This window comes from Mesitornis unicolor, unplaced genomic scaffold, assembly GCF_000695765.1.
Source record: "Mesitornis unicolor isolate BGI_N332 unplaced genomic scaffold, ASM69576v1 scaffold2189, whole genome shotgun sequence".
NCBI classification, from domain to species: Eukaryota; Metazoa; Chordata; class Aves; order Mesitornithiformes; family Mesitornithidae; genus Mesitornis; species Mesitornis unicolor.
Genome location: NW_010205034.1, coordinates 56,495 through 77,768, shown reverse-complemented (window position 1 = coordinate 77,768; position 21,274 = coordinate 56,495). Strand labels below are relative to the sequence as shown.

The 21,274-nt window shown below is 41.9% G+C and overlaps 1 protein-coding gene across 1 annotated transcript in view; it reads left to right on the top strand.

The window, feature by feature from the left end:
* LOC104545962 (fibrillin-1-like) overlaps positions 1–21,274 on the top strand; it is a gene marked incomplete at its 3' end in the record, with an annotated part of 102,873 nt that overhangs the window by 25,229 nt on the left and 56,370 nt on the right. The window contains exons 5-6 of the mRNA XM_010191232.1: positions 14,117–14,314; positions 17,604–17,729. Coding sequence (XP_010189534.1) covers positions 14,117–14,314; positions 17,604–17,729 — 324 coding nt within the window. The remainder of the gene's footprint in view (positions 1–14,116; positions 14,315–17,603; positions 17,730–21,274) is intronic.

Below are 21,274 nucleotides of genomic sequence, written 5' to 3'. Positions count from 1 at the left end.
GAGATCTGTTCTTAGATGCTGTAGCAGACCTAATGCCATCTGGGGTTAAATATCTATACTTCTTGTCCCTGTTTGGTTCAAACCTATTTTCTAAGCGCTGCTTTTGCTCTTTCTCTCTGCATGGCCAGTGTTTTCATTCTCCCTAATTGTGGGGTACCTAATATCATAAATCACTCTAAATACTGATTAACAAGTCAGTCCCTAATGGTAACTACATAACCTTGTCAACTAGAAAATACTCTCACCCCCCCATATGCGTGTTCTCCTTTCATGACAGAAATGCGAATCCCACGTGAGAGGGCATTGTTCCCATGTAGCAGCTCATTCCCTCCAAGTGAATATCATCTGTCCTTCTCCTCTAAGATTTTAAAAGTTTCTGAATTGCTTTTGCACATGTGTATCCAGTATAGATACATCTCTGCAAAAAAAAAAAAAAGTTCATCGCATCTATTGGGTTGGAAAATTAATTAGACGACCTAATTGATTGTGCATGAGTTCCTCTGTGGAATGTGTTCTGCTGCTGTTGCACTCGCCCAGCACAGAAAATCTCAGGAGCTAATTCTTCTGGTCTTTTACGAGAAAATGACAATTAATTGAACATAAAAAAAACCCAAGCTGAACCAAAACAAAACGGAAAAACCTTGAACACAAAAACATTACATGAAAGATCTTTCCCTGTTTTATTACAGTGATGCCAAGAGGCCTGAACTCAGCTTGAGGCCCCCTTTATCATTCACAGAACACACAGGTCTGTGTCCCAAAGTCTGTGTAGTCTGAAGAGGAAAAAACCCCAACAGCATCCAGAAGCACTGGCAGCCCCACATTACATGAGGGGAGCTAATATACAGGGAGACTGAGTCACTTGTGTCAGGGCATGCAGGGAGTCTGCAGCGGAGTCTGAAACTGAACCCAGGTCATCTCAGTCCCAGCCAAGTGTCTCAACCACAAGACTATCCCTCCTCTTCAGTATGTCAGTGTAGAAAGTAGGCCAAAAAGCAGTTTCCATCCTTTTATACACAGAGTTTTGTAAGGCTGTGAAGTATTAGGTATTAGACAGGCATCTGGATCAGCTGCAGTTTCTGCGGATACATTTATCTGTAAACAGAAGCAAAGCCTGCTAGGACTTTGTAAATTTTACATAAATTATTATTTTATCTATGAATAGCATAGTTAAATCTATAAATACTGTACTTATTTTCAAGTCATTTGGATGTCTTTTAAGAATGGAAAATGTATTTAAAGAGCTTCTGTGGCTTTCTGATTTTCACGTTTCAGGTTCTGGTGCTACTCACGCATCATGGTGCGGTAGCAGCGATTCATAAGCTACGTGTGTTACACCATGCGGTGTAAGCGGAGAACGGGAGGCTTGGGTTGCATGACAGCCTAAGGCACCCGTGTTACTCAGAGGTTAAGTACTCCTGTGTTGGGAGTCAGTGAGGCTTGCAGTTTGCTGACCTAAATCTGAGTGATTCCTATTATGTTGACTCTTTACGTATCTTTTGGAGAATCTCTGTATAGCCAGAGTGTAACAAAACTTCCTCTTGGATCTTTTGTAAGCCAAATGGAAGAGGAGGGAAAAAAAAGTGCAAGCATGTGTGGGTATATATGCGTGTGTATCCATCATCCTTCAACTGTGATCTCCCATTTTGGTATGAAATCGGGATTACTGTGTTGAAGTGTACAGAGAGCAGGCCAGAGCTGTTCATGCCCCCCAGTGCTCTAGTGAGCTGTTCCCAGACACCTGGCTCATTTGGTGAACCCCTGATTCCTTTCTCTCATGTCCCCTAAATCAAAATTACTTACCTGGTTCTCACTGACGTATGTTGCTCTAGTGAGCTGTTCCCAGACACCTGGCTCGTTTGGTGAACCCCTGATTCCTTTCTCTCACGTCCCCTAAATCAAAATTACTTACCTGGAGCTCCACTTTTATGAACTCCGTTAATTGAAACCATTAATTCCAGATGTTCTGTGCATTTACACGGATAAATTTCAGTGACTGTCGTGGCTTCTGTGCATTTACACGGATAAATTTCAGTGATTGTCATGGCAAAAAAAAAAAATCAGCTTTGAACGACCGCTGGGATTTATGCGGCATGGAGGTGAGAGAAGCCTTGTTTTTTCAGCCCAGAATCTCTAAAATGAGAAGTGAAGAATCATCCAAAACTGTGCAATGATCAGTGTGATGGACCGTTCAGTACAAACTGCAGTGTCCAAGGTTCTGATGCTTTTCCCTGTGAGCACGTAATTAGTAAAATACAATTGGAGCATGTCGCTTTTGGTTGAGCCTGTACGGCCTCGCTTTTGGAAAGAGGCCTCTGGGTGGGTCTCTCTTGCCCTCACCCCGCAGTGCGGGCTCTTTTCTGTGTGCGGGTGTGTGCATGCACAGTCACGGGCAGTGGGATTCCCCCATTGAATTGTCATTTTCTCATCAAAGTCAGTGAGTCTAAGCCTTGTAACTGGGACCTGCACTTCGTGCTGAATGTCCATGTCTGGGCACCTACAAAACCAGCAAGTCCTGTCTAATAGGGAGGAAACAGAAATCTGTTTGGATTTCGGTCTCAGAGCTCGAGTGTTGGAGTTCAAGGCACTCAGGCTGGTGACTGTGTAACCCACGTGTGGCGGCAAATTACATCTTGGGACCTGATATTCCCAACAAGTGAAGAGATGCTACTTTCCAGTGCCGAGGTAAAAATAGATCTGTACCTGTTGCACTGAAGTCAAGTATACACAGCAAGTGTGACAAATAGGAGAACTCCAAAGGCATCAGCACTGATGCTGTTAAAAAGTTAAGATGTTAAACAATCTGCTAAGAACGTGGAGCTGCTTGCATTTTGAGTAAAAGCACAAAGCAATTCCCGCGTTTGCCTGGAGCATTCATGGTAATTTGAAGTCTTTCAGAAAGACTTGCAATTGTTCTAAACCAGTATCTTAAGTTAAAAATAAAATAAAATGTGCTCTTCATTAAATGGCTAACAGCAGACTCAGACCTTTCACTGCTCTTGCCTGCAGTGTGCAAGTGAGAAGAGAACTTGTCTCCAAGTTTGATAATTGTCTGTGGATTCATACATTTTTTCCCTTATTTTAAGACACTTAATTATAATTAGAGAAATTATAATTAGCCTTGAAAAAACCAGGCTTTTGACACAGTTTGAACAGAAAGTATTTAATTGACAGTTGTCATAAGTAGTTTCTGTAATCCTTAGATGAAAGGTGTGATGGATGCAGAAAGCCCTCAGTCCCTTGAGGCCGGACATTCGTTGACTCTGGGGGACATTCACTCGTTAGTGCTAAGCACTAAGAGAAGACTTCTGCAACCAAGTGGTCAGCGAAGACCTCAAAGAAATAATATGGGTGTACTTTTTTAAATTAAATAAAAATATAGCTGATGGTCATTGGCTCTTTCCAAGAAATACAGAAGTCTAGAAGCTCTGTGAGTATCTTAGATTTTCTGGAGATTGTGCAATTTAATGCTTTAGTAAGTATTACAGCAAACTATTAAAGAAGAGAGGAGCCCAGACTCACTGAAAACCTGTAAAATCCAGAGGACCAGCAGAATAATAGGGAGGTAGGGCCCATAGCAATTTCGCTAGAATTGTACGAAAAATTAACAGTAATGAAACACATGGGTGTTGCCATCTCATGTACTTTATATTGGTGGGTATAATATACACGTTTAATAAAATTATACTTGCTTAGCTGAAAACGCTTGTGAGTTAAGGTTAGCTCGTTTTGCTGCCTTGGAAAGAGATGTTTCCTACTTCTAGCAATAGGTATTGAGTACATGAGACAACTGCAGAACTACGGCGTGTATTGTGCAACATTTCAACAGAGATACCGTGAGGCTTACTCAGAGTTACGTGGTGCACTTTATGACCATGTTTATTTGCGGACCACAGTCCCAATGCAAGTTCCATGTATGTGGTTATGCAGAATGACCTAGCTCCTGGTCATGATGACAGTGGTGTACACACAGATCGACGCCCCGGTTTCATTGAGGGAGGAATCTGATCCTGTAACGAGGGGTGCATGGTACTTCAGTTAAGTAGTTGATGTGTTTCACCCTGGAGTTAGAAGCGAGACATTGGTGTCTGAAGCAAGTACATTATTGACTTGAATTTGTAGCAATTTCTGGCACTTTTTGGGGGGGTTACTGTACCATCATGAAATGAAATAATTGTTAGAATATTTCTGTGAAAATCAAAATACTGTATGTTGGCATTGTTTTTCACATATTTCTTGTGTCTTTTAGCAACGTAAAACTCTGTGCTACAGCCCTGCTCAAAAAGTATCAGCTGTTCTAAAGTCTTCAGGCAAGTTTTAAAACAATCAGTATTTATATTGTATCAAATCTGTCACCACTAAGCTCGTATCACTGAAAGTACACATATATGAGAAGTACTGAGAATACAGAAGCCTGGGCAAGTGCCTGGATGAAGAAATTTGGGCGGGGAGCTGTCTGCCCTCTGAAGAGTCTTTACGGGAATACAATCTGCGTGCCCCTTGCTTTCATCTGGTGGAAGTTTTCCACCGCCATAATTTCTCAGGAGTGCTGGTCCTTTTGGGTTATGGCAGAGAGGGAGCTTGCTCAGGACAAGCCAGAGGATTCCTGGCAGCCGTTACACAGGAGTAAGAAGATACTGTTGATTGCTCTAATTACCTTGTTAAAGAGCTGCCAGGACTTCAGGAGTTCTGCGTTCAGTTAGGAGCACAGAAGTTACTTGTCCATATGTCATTATGATAATACATACTTACCAACACCCAAAACATCATCGTTGCATTTACTGCCTTTGCTTTCAGCCGACTTCTCACCGTTCCTGCTGTACGCTTACCCGTTGTGTTTCACTGAGCTTGAGCAGTGAAATTGGCTCCCTTCCTCCCTCTCACCTCCCCTTTTTATTTATAACCCACTTTCAGTTCTGGACGGAGTTTCATTCCAGTGCTCTGCAATTGTATTGTGTTTCATGACACTGCAGAGGAACATTTATATTTTAGAAAAAAAAAACCAAAAAAAGGTTATTTTTAATGTGTTGTACCACTCCCCCCCTTTCTAATTTTGAGCACTACCTCTTTAAATCCTGTGTGTTGCCTTGTCCGAAAGCATTTTTCCTTTCTTTGGATGTTGGTCTACTTAATATACTGTAAGTCATTAGGATCTATTTTTCTTAGACAGTTTGCACTACTTTTGGATTGTCTCAGTTGTTTTATAGGCAGTGTCTTGTGGAGCCAAAGAGAAAAGAATATACAGAGCTTGTCTACTCGCTTTGTCTTTACCTTGCTGTTTAATAGTTAATACTTTGTGGTATGTTAAGAGAGTTTCTATAACGTGGCACTTCTTAAGAGCTCTTTTTTAAAAAGTAGTAATAAACTTCAGCCAACTTGTTCTTTTTCAGTGAAACTTGCAGAGTTCTTCAGTCGCGTCCACTCTCCTTAATAATCATCTGGTCTGGACAATAAATGTGTCACCAAAGTCAGTTACTTTTTTTGCAAAAAGATGAAAATCAACTCAGAATTTTATGCCATTGTTGCTAGGCTGTGAAAGAAATTGGAAAACTTGAAATCTGCAAAGAAATGTTCCTTTTTAGCTTATACAGCAAAGTAGGGTGGGTTAGAGTTTGTCAGGTAACCGGTTATTCAGAAATGAGAAGTTATTCTGCGTTTAGCTGCGTTGCTTACTGTTTTCTTCATCATGGAAAAGAATAAAATGTGGTAACAATTTTCTGTATTTGGACTGCTGCCGCACGTAATTGGGAACAACAGAGCTGAAGCCTTGATTTTGGTGAAGTGCTTAGTCTGCGTGCTGGATTAAAATGTGAGCAACAAATCACTCCAATTCCGTAATAATTTTTTGAACATTATTTTTTTAGTTTATTACTGTAATGTTATTACTTTTCAGTTACAGACCTCGAGAACTGGGTCAGTTGCAAGAACAGAATTGGCATGAAAATAGTTGTGTATTTGTTCTGGAAAATGGATTGCCAAAATACTTCTGAAAATGGCCAGCCTGTTTCGTTCTGTACATCAAATGCTACTGATAATGTCAGTCTCATGTGGTTACTGAGCTGTTATTTAAGCTGTTATACTTTAACCACTGTCCTAGGAAGACTAGATAATAGTTGTTAGATAGTCGTGTTAAACAGATCATCTGTGCAGAAATGGGCTTGTGAAGCAGCTTACGGAATGGAAAATAAATTTAGGCTGAAGTGTGCCAGCAAGTCAATATAGCTTGCAACAAGCAAAGGTGAGGAAGACATGCAGAAATGGGGTCACAAGAACCGTGGATTAGAGGATGGTATTCCTGGGACTGGAATGTATGAGGCAGTAACTACCTTTTGTGGCTGACTGACACGGAATAAGGAGTTATGATAGCAGTGGAAGTTATTTATTGCGAGTGTTAGATACGCTTCCGTGGATGTTTTTTACTCTTGTTAAAATAACGAGAGGCAACTTGGAGCTGTGATCTGTCCGCAGCACAGCTGTGGTATTTTGAGACATTTCTGCTGCCAGATTTATGCCCCTGCCAGAAACAGTGCCTGAATGGTTGCACTCCGAGTCTCTCGTTCCAGTGACATCTTAGCACTCGCCAGTGTTAAATCTCAGCAATTTGAGCTCCGTGCTGCTCCGTGTGCTGCAGCAGCTGGGAAGGGGTCTTGTTAATCTGCGAAGCTCTCTCTGGCACTGGAAGGGAGCGGACAGAAGTGGCATGGTGATAATTTCTTCACGTACCACAGCTAAAGCTACCAAACCTCACTGGGAAGAGGTGTTAGACATCATAGCAAATAAGCTTTAAAATATTTACAGAGTTTTGTTTTCTTTCCTTCTGAACACCCTCTGATATCTTTGCCATGTACTTTCCAATGATGACACATTGGGATCTGACCGGGGTGAGTAATGATGTCTGGCTGGGGGGAGGAGAGGACAGGGAGTGCTTAACAGTGAGTAATTATTTAAGGAAATGGCCCGTGTGGAAAAAGGAGTGTTGTGATTGGATGCATTTATCAGCTGGCATTTCAGTGTCACCTGTGGATGGAGACTTATTGTGTCTGAGTTTTTAAAGGGTTGGAAGTCAGTGAACTGAGCTAACATGGGAACATTGTGTTATGTGTCTGGTCTTGATTCAGTCCATGAAGCGAGATGTGCGAAATGTCCCCTGTTAGGAAAGATGAAGCTAAATGATAGTTATCCCATGGGTTCCAGAGCGTGGTCGTTCACTTTTCTGACCAGCACTTAATGACCGCAAAGTCCTGTGTACAAAACATGATTTCACAATAGCCTAGAAGCAACTCAAAGGGATATTTTGGAAGTGAAAATGGAGTTTTGAGCACATTACCCTTTCCTGTTTCTCAGGTATAGCAACACACAGAGGTTTGCGTTAACCTCTTGGGAAAGGGTATGTGTGTAAAGCATTCTGATTTTTTCTGTGTCCTCATTGGGAGGTTTTAGTATGTCTGAGAATACCTAAATCACTTTGAAGGACACTTGGAGCCTGAAATGCTAAACCTTTGTGTTCTGTACCTGTGCTCTGGTGGTGCCTACTGGTACAGTCAGCTTGGCTGTGCTGTGCTCTTGTGTCAGTTCTAAGACTCTCTGTAGTTCTTGGAATTTTACTGCAAAAATTCTCATTTTGGGCACCACACACCCTGCCTCCTGAAGTGAGCCACGTGGTGTTCTTCTCCGTGATCTTTAAACGTATTGCTACCTTCTCTGAAGAGAGTGAAATTATTGTGGTACAGTGAAACGTACAGTGATGGATGCTGTGTTTTTCCATTTTTCCTTTATCGGTATAGTTGTATAGTAAGAGGTATTGTGTGGTTTCCAGGCCTGTCAAGAAACATGGCTTTCTCAAAGAGGTAATATTTTAGGAGTTGACATTTCTTATCGTATCCATGCTGCCGTTGTGTCACCATTTATTCAGATTTTAGATCAGGATATCTGATACACATTTCTTCAGTTCATAGAATCACAGAATGTGTTGGGTTGGAAGGGACCTTTAAAGCTGATCCAGTCCAACCCCTGCAGTGAGCAGGGACATTGGTACCAGATCAGGTTGCTCAGAGCCCATCAAGCCTGGCCTTGAATATCTCCAGAGATGGGGCCTGCACCACCTCTGGGCAACCTGTGCCACTGATCGACCACCTCATGGTGAAGAACTTTTTCCTCTTATCCAACCTAAATCTTCCCTTTTCTAGTTTAAAACCATTACCCCTCGTCCTATTGCTCCATGCCCAGTGAACAGCTCTTCCCCAGACTTCTCAAAGGCACCTTTCAGGTCCTGGAAGGTCACTATAACGTCCCACTGGAGCCTTCTCTTCTCCAGGCTGAACAACCCCTACTCTCTCATCCCATTTTCACAGGAGAGGTGCTCCAGCCCTTTGATCATCTTTGTGGCCTCCTCTGGACCTGCTCCAGCACTTCAATGTCCTTTTTGTGTTGAGGAATCCAATTCCTGGTCTTTAAATTCGGGAAAAGTGATAGGAGTTTTGTTTGTGCAAGCACAGCTGAATCAGCTTAGGTAAATATGATTGTATGTGCGTATTTTTAGGATTCATTTAAGAGTCTTCATTCATGGCTCAGTGAAACCTGATTTTTTAAAACTCTGTTTTTATCCCTGTTCCAAAACCATAGTTTGCTTCATGTCATTCTCATATCATTCTTCTTGGTGACATTTGAGTTGATACATTCAGAGTTCCCTTCTCCCCCGTTAATTTTTCACATATATAGATGTCAAGCCACTGAACATTTTTGGAAACTCCTTTGGAAATCCTGTAATTTCTTTTTCCGATTCTAATCCTACTTTTTCTACCTTAAAAGTTGTGTTTAAGGCAAATTTTCCTTCTCTAACAGAGGTGTGATATCTCTTCCTATGTACAGCATTCTCAGCACCTGCCATTCCAGACCAAGGGAAGATGGGAGCTCAATTTCTCGTGCTGTTCCTGCACTTGAATTACTCAGCGTTTTTTTTCTGCTTGTAGCTGCATAGTTTCTAGTTCTTTCACTATTGAAAATTCCTCTTTGTACTTCAGGAATGCTATTGAAAAGCAGAACTACTATTAATTTCTTTTTTCCGTTAGAAGTACGCATTTTGGATGCTTGAGAAAAAGTGGTTGAAATTTGCCTGAAGTCGCGTACTGTGTTGAAAGGATCCCACTACTTGAAACTCATGCCGCCAACATTTTAGCTAGCGTTATTCTTTGGCTGTGAGAGATCCGTTTCCAAAAGACCATTCTCAGGTATAGCTGGTTGCAGTTCTCTTTCCTGATGGCTGGCCAAGCCATGGCATGGGCTGTGAGGCGGGGGGGTCGCAGGGGAGCAGCGCTGCATAGGCTTTGCAGAGATGGGACTGTGTTTCTGCCTTGTGCAGTCTCACTTCCAGCATTCCTCTTTTGTCCCCAGCTGATTAAAAAAACCAACAAAACCAACCAACCAACCAACCCACCAAACAGCAGAAACGAAAATGCTGCTGGGCAGGAAAGCAGGAAAGTAAAGTTGTAATAAAGATCAGCTTTAAGGTACTTCACGTGCCTTAGAGCCCTTTCTGACCTTTCTTTCATTCTTTGTATGATAATGGAATATTCCTTTCTTCCCCTTTTCCTCTGTGCTGAAGAACAGGAAAGTTGCCAGTCTGTGTTGCCGAGGGTGGTTTCAGTTACGCAGCAGTCTTGGCTGGATGGGGGTTCATGCAGAATTTACCCATGTGAAGTGCTAGCAGCTTGGAGGATGCTTCCTCCCTCCAGGCAGCGCTGCGGGTGTGCAGCACGGGGAGCTGTGTGAGCTGGGCATGCTGAGAGCTGGGAGAGCAGCACTCACTGCGTCATTACTCATTTCCTTATGATGGCAAGATGGCACTTTTCTGTTTTCAGTAGTGAGATCTTGATCGTGGTAGGATAAACACTGGCTTGCTAGAGTCCCATCCTGCAGCCTTTGCACCCGGTAAGTTTCCCTTTATTTTAACAAGGGTGGAGGAGTCACCCTCGGAGGATAACCACCCTGAGAGGTGGTTACCGGTTTGCACAATCAGGCTGGTAATTGAGACGTCTAGGACTCTTTACAGGAGGTTTGTAAGGAATCAGTTTTTTGAAAGAGTGACCAGAGTTTCATCCAGCATCCTTGAATCAACATAATTGTTTAATCTGAGTTCCATTAGTTCAGAATTTTTAGAACTGTATTTTTACATTAAAAACTACATTGTGCTTGGGGAAAAAAAAAAAAAACAACCAACCAGCGATTAGCATGAACTGAGGGCTTAAGATATGTATCTGGTCTCTTGCATTTTCCTGGTGCTCGGAGCCTCTTTGGTGCTGTCCAGCATTACTTGGAACAATTATCGTTATTTATTGCTGCACTTGGTTTTGATCAAAGCCCGTCAGTACAACATATTTCGGCAGCCTTTCTGCTGCTTTTAGGAACATAAAGGATCTTTTGAGAAGATAACTGAAATTATTTGATGACTGTGGCTGAAACAGGAATGAGCTCTAGATCAAAATGCAGCTTCTTTCTTTCCTGCGGGCTTAATAAGCTGTACTCTTGCATGCTGTAAACCAGCCTCAGTCTACTGCCCTCTTGCTCTTTTTGACAGTATATGAACTTAATGTGGTTTTACAGTTTCTGTAAATCTTCTCAGTTGTCTGAGTCTCCCTGTGGAATTATTCCCTATCAAAATAGCTAAGAAGTATGTGAAGAAGCAGATAAAGTTGCAAGATAACCATGACTGAATGCCTTACTGGAGGCTGCTTGCACATGATGGAATTTGCATTAGAAGTGACTTAGAACATTTGACTTCTCAGTTGCACATCTTTAAAACATAGTTTTACTAAAACAACGTCAAGTCAAAACATTCTTGAGTTAAAATGAAATTACCTCTGGAAACAAACAAACAAACTGTGTAATAGCTTTTCTGGCTGTATTTTCCCCTTCCTCTCTTTCCAACTCCTGACTGATCGCTTGGAACCTTGTGTTTGAGCTGTACTCGTTGAAGTAGTTTGAGTAATCGCAAGCGACACGAACTTGTAAGGAAACTTTGCTGTTGCAAAAGAAAGATGGGGATTTTGAGCTCATATCCCAGGTCAGTGCCATGCAGGATAGATCCTGGGGTTTACTGCATCTTTTGAGATCAGCACAATTCATAAACCAGAACACCTTCAAGGAAGATGGTGGAACTCGAGGAACTCTTTTTACGTGTGATACCGTTCTCTTTTTTTGCCATCGTGTTAGTGGAATCCCATTTCCTTCTCTTTCTTGTAGGCCTTCGTCTTGCAATACATCAAAAAATCTTAAACTTGCTATGAATAATGCTTTAATTTTAGAGCTTTTTTAATTAAGCCTCTGTATAAAGAAAATGGAGTTGTAGTATAGATTTCTCTGTGGCCATAAGTCGGTGTGTACATCCAAATGATTTTTTTCTTACGCATTTTCTGACCTTTAGAATTTTCCATTAAGAATGCAAAAGATTGTATTTGAGAAAATAGAAGGAAAGCTGTACTCAGCAGAAAACTGAGTATTAAGAATAAAATATATCAAGACAAAGGACTAGGGGAAAATAAAGTCCATAATTCTCCATACTGAAGTGCTGTGAACTTAGATAATAACAAATGGGAGCTGAATTTGCTTGGTTTGGGGTGCATATTTGACCTACTTCTTGTTACTGAAACCTTGTAGAAAGATTTGCGTGATTGTAAAGTTAGCTTCATTGGGCTCACCAGATTTCTAAGCCACATTAGCCACCGCTAAGTCATTTATAGCCTGAAAGCAAACAATCGTAAATGCTGATGCATTCATATTCTGCCATAAAATACAAGATGGATTGTTCACCACTGCCTGACGCGAGCTTCCCGCCGCGACAAAGAACAAAACGACTCCTTTTACAACCGTCTATATATAAACTGCATAGGGACAGTCTACAATGGAGGACTTCATTCTGGGGAGGTACACTAGAGGTTTCCTGTTGCCGACAGAAAACTCTGGTGTTTCTAAAGACATCAACATCTGTTGTTTTTCGTATCAGAATAATTAATATTGGGAGTTTTGCGTATGGTGAAGTAATAGCTCTCTTAGCCTCATTTTGTCTAAGGATGAAGAATCGATCTTGGAACTAAAATTTTTTAATTTATAGGTGTTATTAATCATGATTGACTTCTGTTTGTTTGTGTGCTGAAGGAATAAGATAGAGCTGGTAATACTGGGTTTTGTACTGTATGCTTCCAAAGCTGCATTTCTCCAATGAGGAAAGAGAAAGAAGGCAATGTGAGTTTTGACAAAAGCAAAGCAAGCCTAACTAGGAAAATGAAAGCAGTTACAGAAATGCTTAAGAATGGGACAGGAACTTGGTAGAAGCTGTACTGTAGAAAAATAACATGGGATTTGAAGGGACAGAATGAGAAATACTAAGCCCAAAAAAGTTAGGATTATGAAAATGAGTTAAGTTACCAAGAGTAAGAGAGGTGTTACCAGGGGTTCTGACCCATTTCATGATGACGCTCTTAGAATTGCTAAGGTAGAGGAGGGAGAAGTGTTCAGAAAGTGTAGCAGCACTGTTTGGAGGGGTCAGGACAGAGATTTTGTATTTGCGGTCTGACAGCACTTGAGGATTACATTAAATAGCAGTAATTGCAGTTTACATATTTCTATACAGCTGGTTCAGCTGAGCAGCACCAGGGAGACTGGAAAGAGCCAGCTAAAGGGTTCTCCTATCATGCAGGTTAATTCTCCATGAATCTGGAAATACAGGACAGATTTTCTGGAAGAAAATTATTGTTCTTGCAGTATTTTGAAAGGAAAATAGATGTTTTGGGTGATTATAGATCTGCTAAACAAGCAAAAGGTACAATAGCAATTGTAAGATGTAATACACAGTTAATGAGGAGTAAATGGTATTTAGTGTCATTTAATACAAGTTTATCAGAAATAGGTCTTTCAAACTAACGAGATATCCTGTCCAGGAAGATCGTGTTATTACTGTCTTCATCAATTAAACAATGTAGCACTATTGTATACTTCATAGGGCTTCTGCAAGCCATATTATTTATTATATCAGAGTGGCCTAATTAATCAGCAGAATTACAGCATATGGACATAGCATCCCTGGATTGGAATGAGGATTAATTAAATGAGAGGTTTCAAGGTGCACCTGGTGTGGGGAGATGGGGCAGATGGGAAAGGCATCTGTTCTTACTTCTGCCCAATTTAACAGTTTATCAGTGGTGCAGTGTTACTATTGTTAACAAAGTTTGGAAGTGGCACCAAAATGGGAGGAATTCATAATACAAGGCCTAAACAGCAGTGTGGATTACTTAGTGACCTTGGCTGGAGCACCTGGTAACTATTTCAGTACAAGCACCAGGGTCGTGATCTACGGCGATGCTTACAGGATGCACCATAACAGAAGAACATTTTAGGGTTGCTTATGAAGAATTCACTGGAGTGCGCACCCCGGACATGCAGGAGACTGCAGGAGTTGGCAGCACCACTGTTTGATTGTTGCCCTTGGAGAATGGAACAAAATAAAGCCTACTAGTATTTTATTAACATCTTCGTTTAATTCTGTCTGTTGGCTAAGTGGCCTGTCCTGCCATAAACAAATCAAAGCAGATGTGTTCCACATGCCCTCCATTCAGCTGTAGGCAGAGCTTACCCACATATCTGGTACAGCATATGCCTGAATAGCAGTGAAAACTGTCCTCAAAAAACTTCCTGCAGTCTGTATTCTCTTCCCTTGAGACTCATTTGAGAACAACACTTGCGGAAATAAACATATCCTAGCTCTTTTATCAGCATTATTTTCATTAATGCACTGAATATTTAAAACAAACTGATGAAAGACCTCCCAAAGAGTGTTGCTAGAGATTAAACCAAGCGGCAAAGGGGACCTGGAGAATCTTAAGTATATAATACTCCTGGTAAAATAGTTATGATGTATTTATAGAGCTGCTTGTTTTCACTGGATTTGAATGAGAAGGAAACTTGAGAAAAAAATGTCCACAGAGTACTGCTAAGTAAAACTGTTGGGCTTGTGGGCAGTTCATGTGCAGAAGACTTGCCTTAATGTCCTGTTGTTTTGCTGTATTATGAGTTTTCTCGTGTATATTTACTGTGATGCTGATTAGGTTTCCTGTCTTTGGCGCAGATTACAGGACCGGCCCTTGCTTCACTTTGATAACCAACCAGATGTGCCAAGGCCAGCTCAGTGGAATAGTTTGCACAAAAACCCTTTGCTGTGCAACAGTGGGGAGAGCGTGGGGCCACCCCTGTGAGATGTGTCCTGCCCAGCCACATCCCTGCCGCCGAGGCTTCATTCCAAACATTCGAACTGGGGCCTGTCAAGGTAAGTTAGCAGCACAGCTCCCGCAAAAGCTGCTGAAATTGTTACTGGATTAATCTTAATTGAGTTGCACTGCTGTGAATAACCTGTCCTAAGCCATTCTCAGCTATATGTGTGAAGAATGGAAAAACATTGTCAGATGCATTACTTCATGATTCAGTGAGTGCCTGATGTTCGAGTGAGTACATTAGTAACTTAGGTCATGTGAGAGCAGCCAGCATCTTAATGAATTTCTCACTGCCAGCAGCCCTTTCCCTTGGTTCTGTAATGGTGTTTTTCCTGAGTATACCACTCGATCATTCCGTAGAGGAATTTATTCTGTTTCAAAAAAAACACTCAAAACATGCAAAAACCAGTCTGTGGCAATAGTGTTGCATTTATCTGGTGTGGGATATTTAGCTAAAGTCTGTTGACTTTGGATTCATCTTGGATGTCTTATCTCTCAAGCTACACTGCTTCGACCTGGAGAAAAGTGCATGTCGTGCCATTTGAAATGCCCTATTATACATTTTATACAGTTTTGGAAGTGCATTTGCATTTGTTTCAAATCGTAAAATCCACCCAGATGTTGCTTACTTTTTTCTTAGCATGCCTTACCATAGAAAGTCCTTACACTGCTTTTGGCTTTTATTCTAATACTTCCAGCTGTATAAATTCTTTTATTGTCTGGATGTCTGGCAGGAAACAGGAGAAAGTTAACAGGGGCAGCTATGTATTAAACTGATGTGAATTATAAATTCCCAGGACCGTATCTTTGGGGCTAGTTTGTTTCAGCCTGTCTAACATTTTCTAATAAGTCAAAATATTTTGGAAAATAAGGGAGATAAAGATTATATATCTATGAGTAATTTTATTTAATCATTAAATTCCTATGGAGGACTTCAAGGCATTCCATTGCATTAAGAAATGTAGATATCCTCTGTCGCAGGCCAAGTCCTGGTTAGTGCCTGCAGACAGGCATGATGAACTTTGAGATGGGCACGTCTGTGTGTGCTGCATGATGTGCACATATTTTGACCTCAGCCATTCTGTTCTCCGCTCTCACTGTAAAGATCAGACTTGAATTGTGCAGAAATCTGTGAATCGAGGTTCTGGACACTTCTGAAATCTTATGTGCAGAAATATGTGGCCAACGACTCTGAACTCGTGGCACACCTCGTCACATCCCTCTTCTTCGTGTCACAGAAGAGCTGCAGTGACCTCCCTGCTGGCTTTGTGCAGTTCAGAATAGGGCTACTTCTGCTTGCTGCACGTTTCTCAGCATGCAGCTGCATTTATGCTGATCTGTGTGCGGTGCCAACACGGTTTTGGCCCTGTGTGTTTGAGTTGTTCTTTCCAGTTTTCCCGTCTCTTGTAATGTGTTCATAACTTCAACGGATCTGCTATGGAACGACATATTAGCTTTATTTTTCATGCAATTGTACTAAATCCAGTCCTTTTGAAATAAGATAACATCCATTCAGACTGAAGACATTTCAGGGATTTCACATCCATATTCAATCTAAATAAAGAAAAGCAGGTTAAATAAAATCCAGCTTCTCTGACGAGAAAAAGGGACAGTTATTGTGCAGAGAATTCAGAAGAAAATAAAATGGAGGGGAGGGCAAGCTTGTTTAAAAAATAAATATAATATTGCTGCCCACAGTTTGACTTTGTCTGTCTGAAAGCTAAATTAATATCACAGCTGAGGTTCTTGGAGATACAAGGGAGGGAAATGAAAGCCAAAAGGTGGGATCTTGGGACAGACATCGTGACTCAGGAGCATGACTTCTGTTTTTTTTGAAAAAAACTGTTATAAGTCACTGCAGTGTCACGAAGTTTGGCCCATTACTGTTACTAAAGCACAGCACATTGCTGTAGCTCCTGTCCCAGCAAAAGAGTGGCTGTGTCGAGGGTGCTGAGGCTGAGCTTGTCCTCTGTGCCCCCAGCACAGGGGTCAGCTCAGGCACAGGACGGCTCAGGCTCTGCTGCTGCACCGCTCCACCCGGTCCAGTCACCCAGGGCTCTTTACATACTGCTCTGCCATGTGGTACAGATCTGCCCCATGGCGTTCCTGAAGCTTCCTACTTGTGGCTCCCAGGGAAATTGCCTCTTGGGCTTTTGTACAGACGTAATACCTTGCTTTTCAGACTACAGGACACACTACAGCTGGTGCTCTGGGATTTATGAAGGGATATTTGAAGGTGTCCTCTCCTGCAGCTTGTGTCCCTGTGCTGAAACCAACCCTAACGTGAAGCCCAAGCACTCAAGAAGTGGAGTTTTACCAGCAGCAGCTTGGGGAAGTGGGGGAAGTGCAGGCGTTTGGGTTGGAGAGTGGCGAGTGCTGTTTGCACCTGAAGGACAGGGAGCAGGGGGTGCACCACAGTCCATGGAGACCGCGAGCCAGACCTCCGCTGTCTCCTATGGCAGTGCCTCTCCTCCTTCAGTCTCTTCTCTAGCTGTTACTAAGCCATAGCAACACTTCTACAGCTAAGTGACGACAAACGTATTGTGCTAAAATAGCTGTGAGGCCAAAAACCGGGGCCTCTTGAAAATGTTTGTCTTGAGCTTCCTACCTAGCCTGTGCGATCATCTTTGTTGTTTCATTTTCTTGAGTGAAAAAAATAAAAGCAAAGAGAGAGAAATAAAGGGGAAAAAAAACCCAAACCTTCCAAGTTTATGAATGTCTAAGTAGGTCATTAATGCTTCCTCCTGCGGCACTAATGACGACAGTGAAACTCCTTGGGTCAAATCCCAACCACAGCTTTAGGTTATCAGTGCTGATCTTACTGGAGTGATGGGTTAATCATGTCCATCAATAAGGACCATGCAGTTCCTCATGCCTTTCCACGAGGCCCCCTCCATGCACGTTGCTCTGCCGCTCCACAGCTCCCGCGTCTCTGCGCTGGTGGGCTATGCAGTGTGTGGAGTTGCCAAGATTTTCAGAGGGGCGAGTGATTTTGGGTGCCCAGCTTCAGATATTTTGAAAGAACCTGGGTTTTGGCAGACTGTGTTCTCTCCTTCCCCAGATGTTTTGGAAAAACAAAGCAATAGCAGTTAAATGTTTAATGTCTGTAACAATAATAACGATGTGATTTCTTGCAGAAAATATTTAGAGTACTGTACTTAATCATACTTTGCATAGAGTAATTACAAAATTAGTGTCTGTCTTCACAAGCAAGTGTCATAATGTTATGATGGGTGAAGAATGGATTTAGGCATATTTACTTTAATTTCTGTGTAGACAAATTATCGTGGCTGTTCTTGAGAAATGAATTAAAAGTGGGTGTTTTTTCCTTTTTTTATATGATAGATGTGGATGAATGCCAAGCCATCCCTGGGATCTGTCAAGGGGGAAATTGCATTAATACTGTTGGATCTTTTGAGTGCAAATGCCCAGCTGGACACAAGTTTAATGAAGTGACACAAAAATGCGACGGTAAGAACTTTTAGAACTTTCTTCTGAAAATAAAGAGTGGCGGAAGTCGTCTTTTGGGGGCCAGCTTTGTTTAGAAGTTCGCAACAAACTTTCCAGTCTCTTATGCCTTGGACATGCAAATAGCATTCTTCACAACAAATATGAATAATGGTCTTCTTCTAAGCAAGAGAATCTTAAACATAGGCCCTTCCAGCCATTCGTTCACATAACATTTTGCAGACCTAAAGGTACATGTGAAATGAGTTAAACATTAAAACTAAAAATACTTCTAAACCAATATGTTGCTCTAGAAATGTTTGAAGCACATGTCCTTGTGGGAATGTTTTAACTGAAAATTGTATACGGCCCGAAGGTTCAGCACATTCCCTCCCACTCAGGTAAACTGTGTTCAACATTAGTGGGAGTTCAGCACTGCTGAGTGAAGGCTGCAGGAGTGTGCTGTAAACTCATCTTTACAGTTGCCGTTGTTAAAGAAGGACACACATTTAACCTTTCCTTATCGGTTGTCCTGTTTTAGAAGTACAACAGGGGCTAGATATTAGTGTGGAAATTTGCAGTGCGTGATTATGAAATCTTGCTAATATTTAATTGCAGTGTGATAGGACTTTTTCTCTATACAGTACAATACTCGGGCACAGATGTCTCCTTTGCTTTGAGAGAATTTTGGGTATATAAGGACTGTAGTACTAAAATGTGTCAGTTGCGCGGTTTTGATTAATCTTCTTTACTGTGAAGTCCAGGTAATTTTTAAACCCTTACAACTGATTCTCCTTTCAGTCATTAGACAAAAAGTAAATTAATTTGAGCAGACAAGATTCATAAGTGGTTGGTGGTTTTGGAGTGCCAGCTTTCAATATCGTAAAGGTAATGACTGTGAGGTAATGACTGTGTGCGTGCACCATCCTTTTCTGCGTCAGGTGTCTTTTTTAGTCATTTTGGAAGAATTACGACTTTTTCAAAAGAAAAACCCCTATTTCAAGCAAAACTTTGTAATTTAATTGCAGGTTAGGGAAAGCCATTTCAGAAGACTTTGTACACAGCATGGTTTTCATATTGACTGCCAATGGTTTTGGCAAAAAGTAACCCAACTCCAGGGTGGAACAACATTGCAAGTACCAAGAACATGCTGAATAGGAAAGACTGAACATGCACTTTGTTAAGTATTAGTACTTGAAAAACTGAGAACTGCAGGCTTCCATAGGCTGCGTGGTGTGAATATTCCTGTGGTATTTTTCAATTGCTGAATCATGTAAAAAAGAACCAAACAGAAAAACCCACTAAATAGCCACCACCTTCAGAGCCTGGACTTTGCAATAGTTGAGGATCTGGACCCAAGAACCTGGGATAACTTGGTTCATTCCCAAATCCTGCCACAAATTTCCTGCCCCGTCTTGTGAAATCCCTTTGGAGTGATCACCTGGCTGCAAAGATAAGATGACATTTCCTTTCTTCAGTTCCATCCCTGTAAATTTTTGAACCTCCGCAGACAGAGACTTACTGTCAGTACATCCAGAACAGGCTTCCCAGAGAGGTTGTGGAGTCTCCTCTGGAGACATCCAAAACCCGCCTGGACGTGTTCCTGTGTGATGTTCCTGTGTTCTCTTCTGTGTGATCCTGCTCTGACAGCAGGGTTGGACTGCATGATCTTCAGAGGTCCTTTCTGATCTATGCCATTCTGTGATTCAGTGATCTTCATACTGCATGTACCAAGCTGTTTTAGTTAAAGCTGTGCAGGCATTAATACAGCTCAAAGAGTTAAAAGTAGCGCGCTTGTACCCATGGTATGAAATAGGATAGCGATTCAAGAGTTAAGAGTCATGCAACAACAGAATGTACATCCTGCTTTTTTAAATGATCCCTTTGAGTTTTAAGTTGAAATCTCCAATATGGGACAAGGTATTTGCCTTACAGTAATTAATTGTCATTAGTTGTAATACATAATAATTAATGTCTGATCATGTGTGTAGTTTAACTTCCTAGCCAGCAGGTAGGACTTCTGGCAGCTGTAATGTGTCATTAGTCAGTGACAGGGTAGAACTGGGAGCTACCTGTGAACTACCAGTACTGGTTTTTCACTGGGTCCCCACTAACACAAGATCCTGATAGAAATCATCAGGTACAGTGAGACAACGCAGCAAGATGGGAAATGAGGTGCGCTGGGCGAATTGCTCTTTATTAGCACAGCTGGTAGAAAGCTATTTTAAGTGTTACACTATTTCACTGCTTCATATCGCCATTCCTCTTCCAGTTACATTAGTGCTGAGGTAAATACTTATTTTGTGGTGATTGGAGGGAGTAATTTTTCCTGGAGTAACATTTACATCTGCGAGTACCTCAAGTATACTTACCTTTCCAAAACTCGCATACTTCACAGTGACAATGTTGCTTATATGGATGTCAACACTCATATAAATAGTGAAATACTGTTTGGATTATTCTCAACCCTAAAATGAAGAGTGATGATTTTGCTTTTAAAAAGGTCGCACTCTATATAAACAGTGGCAACACTGACTTTAAGATAAACATTGGTGAATTTGAGTCAGAGAATGCTTGACTCTGATCCATTTGCGACTGCATTTTTCTCTGTTAATTAAGGGCTCTGTTCAGACCAAAATTCAATTTCCACATTTTTTGTCATGGAGACTTCTGGGACTCCTGTGGAGTCAAATCCTGGAGCAGAAGCCAGAAGTCTCTTAGCAGCGCTCCCAGAGCACTCGGACTTGAGGCTTTGGCAACACCCCTGAAGTAGCACTGAACAAAAAGTCACACCCCTCTCACACGCCCCAGCGAGGAATGTGCCCCACATCACGACAGCTAGCGAGATGCTGGGGAGGAGTGTGTGCACAGGGGGCCCAAGGCCCTGCACTGCTTAGGATGGGCTGGTCTGCAAGGGCTCGTTGTCTGTGTGCCACCCCCACTCCTTTCCTTCAAAGGGAACGGACCACAAAGGCATTAGAGCATCCAGTGCGTTACCTAGGGGAAGAGGAATCGATGACTTTTATATTACTGCATTTTTTGTATTATCATCTTCACAGGAGAAAGAGAACAGAAATCCTCGCTACTTGCCACAATGCTCATTAGTGGCCCTGTGGGGCTTTGGGTGTTCCCCCATCTGTTAGGGCCAACTTCCAATTTAGGCGTTACATTTAGAGTCCTCCGATCGCCTTTAATGACTACGGTATTATTCACTCCTTGCCTTGGCGTGTTGGGTGGTGTTGCAGTATTTCATCTCAGGATTTTTTGTGGTTGGTGAAATCATTATTACAGCCATGTGTCTGTCTGTTTGTAGATCTCTGGAGGAGAGGTTGGATGGAGTCCTGTGATGCCATTATTTCTGGCTGGATTCTCCCTGTTGGGAGAGCAACTGGGTGATTGTAGATGGCTGTGACAGGCAGTTGTCATGGATCACTCTAGGGAATAGCCTCCCTTTCTGCTCTGCTTTGCTGGTACCATGGAAAAAAGTGAGCTGTTGTTAAGCTCAGCTGGACTCCAGGTTCCTGAAAGATGAGAGCAGTGCTAAGTATGCACAGCTGTATTGTTAAGAC